The sequence below is a fragment of the Eutrema salsugineum genome, unplaced genomic scaffold, assembly GCF_000478725.1.
Source record: "Eutrema salsugineum unplaced genomic scaffold, Eutsalg1_0 scaffold_10, whole genome shotgun sequence".
Taxonomy (NCBI): Eukaryota; Viridiplantae; Streptophyta; class Magnoliopsida; order Brassicales; family Brassicaceae; genus Eutrema; species Eutrema salsugineum.
This window is the reverse complement of record NW_006256908.1, coordinates 4,383,538-4,390,826: the sequence shown is the minus strand read 5'-3', so window position 1 is coordinate 4,390,826 and position 7,289 is coordinate 4,383,538. Positions and strand designations below refer to the sequence as shown.

The window sequence follows — 7,289 nt, the reverse complement described above, 5'->3', positions numbered from 1 at the left end:
GTCACAACATTTTATAACTCGTACCTCGGATCTGGAGCCAATCCGGTTCAAACGTTACGACGGTTTAGGAAAAATTAGTCGTAAAACCGTCGTAACGTTACGATAATATTACGACGGTTTTACGATGTTTATTTAAAAAGTTATCAAACCCTAAATCTTTCAAAAGGCTTTTTACATAAAGAACAATGCAAAGGTTATTGTATCCTAACATATAACAAAAGGTTTATAACTTTGCATGTATGACGGATTGAGTACATGAGATAGTAAATATTGAAATTCCGTAATCTAATATATAACCTTTTACTTAACATTTACGAAAAACATGCATGAACTTGTTAATATGTATGTTTTTTTTCAAATTTTTGATTTTGATCAGATTGATAGCTTTTCATATAAAATAAGATAACCAATCAAAAACATTTGTGAAATACCTTACAACCAATAAGATATAAAAGAATCAAAATCTTGGATTTTAGTATTACGACGATTTTACGACTAAATAGTGAACGCGTCGTAAAATCGTCGTAATATTACGACGCTATTACGACTGGTCGTCGTAAAGACGTCGTAATGCTTAAACCCTATTCATTTAGGGCTTAAAACCTAGACTTAGGGTTTAAGGTTTAACAAAATCGTCGTACAACCGTCGTAAAATCGAATTTTTTCCATTTTAAAAACTCGAACAAACAAAGTTACAAATTACATAATAACAAACATTCACTAAATACGATGCATGAAACTCAATCAGATTCATCTTCCTCTATTACTTCGTCACTATCACCTTCGTCTTCCGCCAAATCGTCATCATCAGTTTCAGCAAACTCATCATCACCTTCTTCTTCTGTATCATCGGGAAGATCTTCAACTTGCCTGTTCCGAGGGTCTATTAAGAAAATCTCCTCATCAACATCTGGTTCAGACAGATCTACGCAAGTGTCCTGTTGAAGTGGAACATCCTCAACCCCTAGCATTGTCTAACAAATCCTTGGCTGATTAGCATTGTCTAACAAATCATAAAATCGTTTGGCATCTACATTAGGTTCCTCAACAGCATTACCAGTATGCGTTTCATGAAATGCATCAGTTACCATCTCATGCATCCTATCATGATCTACACTTTGATCAGATTGATACTGATTAGGCTGATGACCATAATTCGATTCATCAAAATCAACATGGCTTTGATAATTACTACTACTACCAGCATTCCCATGAGTATTACTGCCATATCTTTCTCCATGTAGATACCAAACAAAATATTGCGGCATAAACCCTCTATTTAATAAATGCGTCCACACGGTTTTGGTTAGTGTATACCTTGTATTATTGCATTTCAAACAAGGACAAAACATATTCCCGCTATCTTTCGTTCTCTCCATATTTGTAGCCTGATACATAAATATTTCTAACCCGTTCTTGAACTCTTCTGTCAACGCCTCATCTGAATCTTTACGCATATACATCTAACTTCTTAGCTCGTATATAGACATCTTGAAATAAACTAAAAATACTATCTCTTTTTATTGATTACACAATAAAAAAGCTGGTCTCTTGTGTCACGTCTAGCCACGTGAATGGAGTAAATTAACCTTTTATTCAAAGTAAATAACTACTAATTCGGGTTTTCAGCAATGGACAACCCAATATATAAGGATTTACAACACTATACTAAAATTGAAGAGACCTACAATGGGCCTCCAGGATGATGATGCTCTTATATTTGAATGATGATGTGTTGTGATTGAAAGAATGAATGAAGATCTATTTATAGGAAAATTTCGGGCTTTACGACGCTTTTACGACGACTTTTTACGACGATTTTACATTCAACAATAATATTACGAGGATTTTACGTCGATTATGCGATAAAATCTTTCATCTACATTAGTTAGGTAAACATGTTTTAAATGTTCTTCACCTAACTTCTTTGTCGACGTAAAATCGTCGTATCGTTTACATCTATTTTACGACGATTTTGTGATTAATATCAAATCTCTTGTTATCGATGTATATTAGTCGTAATTTGTCGTAAATTGTACGTCGAAGTTACGACGATGTTTTTATACGACGGTTTTACGATGGTTTTTTAATGTGACGTAAAATCGTCGTAATATCGTTGTAAGTTTGCGACGACTTTAAAACCGTCGTAATGGATCGTTGGAAAACGATTGTTTTCTTGTAGTGCCAACTCTAAATTCCCTGGGTCGGATGGATACACATCGAAATTTTTAAGGGAGCTTGGAAAATTATTGGTGACGACGTCACAACTGCTACACAGTCTTCTTCCGATTTGGATTCCTCCAAAAAGGATTAAACTCCACTATCTTGGCTTTAATCCCGAAGAAGAATGATGCAAAGGAGATGAAGGACTACAGACCGATATCATGTTGCAATGTTCTCTACAAGATAATCTCAAAAATTCTAGCAAACTGATTGAAGACAATTCTTCCTAACATCATTGCTCCAAACCAATCAGCATTTGTAAAAGATCGTCTCCTTGTTTAGAACGTCCTCCTTGCTTCTGAGCTAGTCCAGAACTACCACAAAGACTTGGGTTCACCCCGCTGCGCTATGATGATAGACATTGCGAAGGCTTTCGACACAGTACTATGGGATTCCTCTTAAATGTACATGAAACAATTGGACTTCCTAGCCGGTTTATTGGATGCAAACAATTGTGCGTCTCAACAGTCTCCTTCTCTGTTCAAGTAAATGGAGAGTTAGTAGGTTATTTCCAGAGTCAGCGTGGATTACGTCAGGGTTGGGCACTCTCGCCACATTGTATGAACGTTTTATCCTGCATGCATGATAAAGCAGCTGAAAGGAGAAGATTTGGCTACCATAAAGCTTACTCACCTGTGTTTCGCAGATGATCTTATGGTATTTTCGGATGGCAAGATACGATCGTTAGAAGGAATTGTTGAGGTTTTTGATGAGTTTGCTGCTGCTTCGGGGCTCAAAACAAGCTTGCAGAAATCAACAATTTACATGGCTGCTATCTTTGAAGGGGATCGATTGAGCATTACTGAGCAATTCGCTTTGACCTCTGGTACACTCCAGGTTCACTATTTGGGCCTCCCTCTGATGACAAAAAAGATGACTAAAGATGATTACGCTGTTATAGCAGAGGTTCAAAAGCGTATAGGATCTTGGACTGTACGGCACATATCTTATGCAGAAAGACTTCAGTTACTGGTCTCAGTAATCTTGGGAATACTAAACTTTTGGATGTCTGCCTTCCATTTACCGCAAAGTTGTATCAAGGAGATTGACTCGATATATAGTGATTTTTGTGGTCTGGTCCATCCCTAAACACAAAAAAAAAAAAGGTTTCTTGGTCAGATGTTTGTAAGAAAAAATCTGAGGGAGGTTTGGGATTACGATCAAACACTGTCTGCTGTTTACGGATTGTCTGGCGGGTTCTATCGAGTAAGAAGTCCTTGTGGGCATCGTGGATCAGGGCATATCTGTTGTGCGGGAAATCTTTTTGGTCACTCAATGAGAGGTCTACGTACGCCTTCTTAAGATGAGAGATCTAGCTAGAAGTCTTCATCGCATAAAAGTTAACAATGGGGAGGAAACTTCCTTTTGGTACGACGAATGGTGTTCTCTGGGGCCGCTAATAAATGTCACGGGCACATCTGAATTCATCGCTCTGGGTATCTCAGCTTTCGCATCTGTTGCATCTGTTCTCCGTTCTCACGGACGAAGACGACACAGGTGTGACAAGCTCAATTCCATTAAAGACACTCTCTCTTTGGTTGCAACGCGTAAGAATACAATGGATGACCAGCATACGTGGAAAAATAGGGAGATCACTACCATAACAGATTCACTTCAAAGCACACTTGGTACAACATCAGATATCCACCACCTCCAAAAGCTTGGAGTTTGATGGTCTGGTTTTCGGGCAACACGCCCAAATTTGCTTTCATTACTTGGATAGCAATGTGGAATCGGTTACCAACAGGAGAGATAATGGCTCAATGGTGAATCGGTATACCTACATCATGTACTCTATGCTCCACTCCAATGGAAAACAGAGCACATATATTCTTCGCGTATGCTTATTCGAAACAGATATGGCGGAACTTAACCCAGAGATTACTTGGTCATCGATACACAAATGACTGGGATGAGATTGTGACTTTACTATCGTCGAATACCTTGGACAGGATCTGGCTTTTATTGGTGAGATATGTTTTTCAAATCACTTTTACACTGGTTTGGCGGGAAAGGAATGGCCGCAGGCATGGAGAAATTCCACAACTGGTATCATTACGGCTTGTCGGTTTACAGATCTGGTTTGGGTCTAGAGGGTAACAACACAGAGGAGAAAACTTGTTTACTCTGTTTCTTTGAGAAGATGATCATATTTCTTTACTTTCTTTTAAACAAGTAAATGTAAAGAAAACAGTTTTTTTTTAGAATATAATTTAATATATTTTCAAAAAAAAATAATAGTAAATTACTCGATATCTAGAAGTTACTCTTTTTGTAATATCATTTACAAAGAAGTGTTTTTATAGGTAAATATCTCTTTCTTATTAACATTTTGTAGAGAAAGAACGCCATTTTAAAAACTTCTGTACTGCAAAATTCACCATTAGAATTTTAACCAAATATTTTTCACAATAACAAACATTACAACAATCCAACATATTTTTTTAACAAACATGCATTCCAACTTCAATATCACATTTTGTTAGTGAAAGCCTTAGCAATCATTGGAAGGAACACTCTATAAATAACAAATTTGAAGATTCATGAGAAAGTAAACCAGCAAGGATATATAATTGCGAGCTAACGTGCTTTTGGGAACACCTCGGTGTAATTACCCATGCTGAATTCCATGGAACTTTTCGATTCCATGTCCCGACTCTCTCCTATCCTTGAGTATTCGGATATCAGACATTCTTTTAGATCAGTGGCAACTCGAGACATGGTTGGTCTTCCTGCAGAAGAAGGACTCACACAAGACATTGCTACTTCAATGGCCTTCCAGACAGAACCAATGTCATAATTTTGGTGGAGGTTTGGATCCATAATGTTTCTAATATCTCCTTTTCTTATCATATAGCTGATCCATTCTACCAAGTGAGGCTTCTCACGGGATTGCTGAATTATGGGTTGGTTTGTAATGATCTCCAATAATACAATTCCGAAACTGTATATATCACTCTTTTCTGTCAACCAATTTGTTTGATAATACCTGCATAACATGGCATACAAAAATGAAACATAAGAGATTGTTTGTGATTATCAAGTATCAAAAGGGACAGTGATTTGTGTAAAGTGAAATAGAACTCACTCGGGATCAAGATATCCAGGAGTGCCAGCAACAACTGTTGACACATATGTTTCATTTCCAGTGGGAAAAGATCTTGAAAGCCCGAAATCGGCTAGTTTGGCTTGGAAGTTTTGGTCCAAAAGTATGTTTGTAGTTTTGATATCTCTATGGACCATTGGTGGTATGCATCCGGTGTGTAAGTACTCCAATCCTTCTCAACAAATCGAAATTCAGTCATTTCTTGGCAAATGATGAATTATTGAATTAAGTGTTTGAAACATTACCTAACGCTGCATCCACAGCGATTCTAAGTCTATTCTCCCAGCTCAGAACAAATCCACCACGCTTCCCTGTATTAATCGAACATAAATAACAAATTGTTCAGGATAAGATCTTTGTTACAAAAAAAAAAAGATTAAGACATCATATAGTTTTTCTCAATATTTTCTGAAACCTGACAAATGTTGCTTTAAGTCCCCATTTGGCATGTACTCGTAGATGAGGGCCAAGTGGTCTCCTTCATCACAATACCCAACAAGACTCACCAAATTTATATGGTGCACTCTCATAAGCAATTCCACCTAACGAACTGATCCATCAGCTAAACGCTCTTGAAAGAATATGAGGAGATATATAAACATGTATTAATTAAATCATCGAGCAAAAGAGTACCTCTGCTTTGAAATGCTTATAGCCCTGAGATGATGAATGGGAGAGCACTTTAATAGCTACTTGTTGAGTACGATTAACAAAACCGTGATAAACGACTCCAAAGCCTCCTTCGCCGAGAGCTCTTTCAAAGTTATTTGTCATTTCTTGAACCTCAAGAAAAGTAAACCTAATCTTTTTCGATAGGAATGATGATTCTGACTGACTAGTGTGCCCAACATCCCCTACTGGCATACTTGGTGGAGCAGGTAAGTCTACGCAGTAAAATGTTTAGTTTTGCAATATATATTTTATGAATTCTCTCTAATGATTATATGGTTATGAGAAGTACCTGAAGGCACCTTCTTCTTTCGGAAAACAAAAATAAGAGCCACGATCACCACTACAACTACAAGCAGAGAGGCAGCTGATGCAATAACCGGAAGCAAGAATTTTTTTTTCGCTTTTGGGTGGCATAAACTAGATTTGCACAAATCTGGATTTCCTTCAAGTCTACAAGAAACATGAGATATATTGAAGTACATAACCTAAAGTCTTGCAAGTCTCATAATATGGTTTTCTTTTCTTCTCGAGATTGTATTAATATCTCCCGCTATGTGTTATCTTCAAATCCCAAGTATTTTTTTAGGCATGTAATTTCTGTATAGGAGCTACCATTTCTACTCAATTTCTATATATGTAATTAACAAATAATATCGACAGTGGAAAAAAGAACCTTACTTTAACACAAGTCCTTCCGTTACTCTATCAAGAAGAGCCTGAGGAACTGAGCCATTGAGATTGTTCCAACTTAAGTTTCTGTTGATACGAACATGACTATAATTATATATATAAGTTACACACACACACACACACACACAAAAAAAAATCATGATAATATAGTGCTCATCCTGCTTTCTCTAGAAATCTTACATCACGGACAAAGATTTCATGCTGGCAAGAAAACGAGGAACTGGTCCAGTCAAATTGTTATTCGATAAGTCCCTGCATTTGTATGCGCAGATATAAAAATAGTTGGCTTACATGTCGTGTCTAAGAAATATCATTCATGGTTAAATAATTCAACAAAAGAGACACTTACAGTTCTTGTAGTTGTGTCAGATTCTGTAAAACTGGAGCTATTCTCCCTGTTAATCCACTCTCTGACAACTTTCTAATTATAAAGGCAAAAAAACACTTAAGAAAAAATTATTTGGATACATTAATTTAACATTAGAGAGAAAGGCTTTGTGTATGGCCTTACAAGGAAACGATTCTTGGTGGTGTGGAAAGATCTACGTAAGTGCATCTAAGTTTTTCCCACAACAAATCTTTTGGGAGACATGGATCT

At 36.9% G+C, this 7,289-nt stretch overlaps 1 protein-coding gene across 3 annotated transcripts in view; it reads right to left on the bottom strand.

Annotated features, from left to right (window-relative positions):
* Window positions 1-4,803: 4,803 nt before the first annotated feature.
* The window catches only part of LOC18027823 (probable leucine-rich repeat receptor-like protein kinase At2g28990), a 4,609-nt gene continuing 2,123 nt past the window's right edge, over window positions 4,804-7,289 (bottom strand). For 2 of the 3 annotated variants that reach the window (XM_006409870.2, XM_024147917.1), the window contains 10 exons: window positions 7,203-7,287; window positions 7,041-7,112; window positions 6,872-6,943; window positions 6,680-6,757; window positions 6,291-6,451; window positions 5,963-6,213; window positions 5,745-5,871; window positions 5,575-5,640; window positions 5,312-5,501; window positions 4,804-5,212 (listed from right to left, as the gene is read on the bottom strand). In XM_006409870.2, the coding sequence (XP_006409933.2) occupies window positions 4,804-5,212; window positions 5,312-5,501; window positions 5,575-5,640; window positions 5,745-5,871; window positions 5,963-6,213; window positions 6,291-6,451; window positions 6,680-6,757; window positions 6,872-6,943; window positions 7,041-7,112; window positions 7,203-7,287 (1,511 nt within the window). Of the gene's footprint in view, window positions 5,213-5,311; window positions 5,502-5,574; window positions 5,641-5,744; window positions 5,872-5,962; window positions 6,214-6,290; window positions 6,452-6,679; window positions 6,758-6,871; window positions 6,944-7,040; window positions 7,113-7,202; window positions 7,288-7,289 lie in introns of those variants that run through there. The other variant, XM_024147918.1, reaches the window with a different exon arrangement.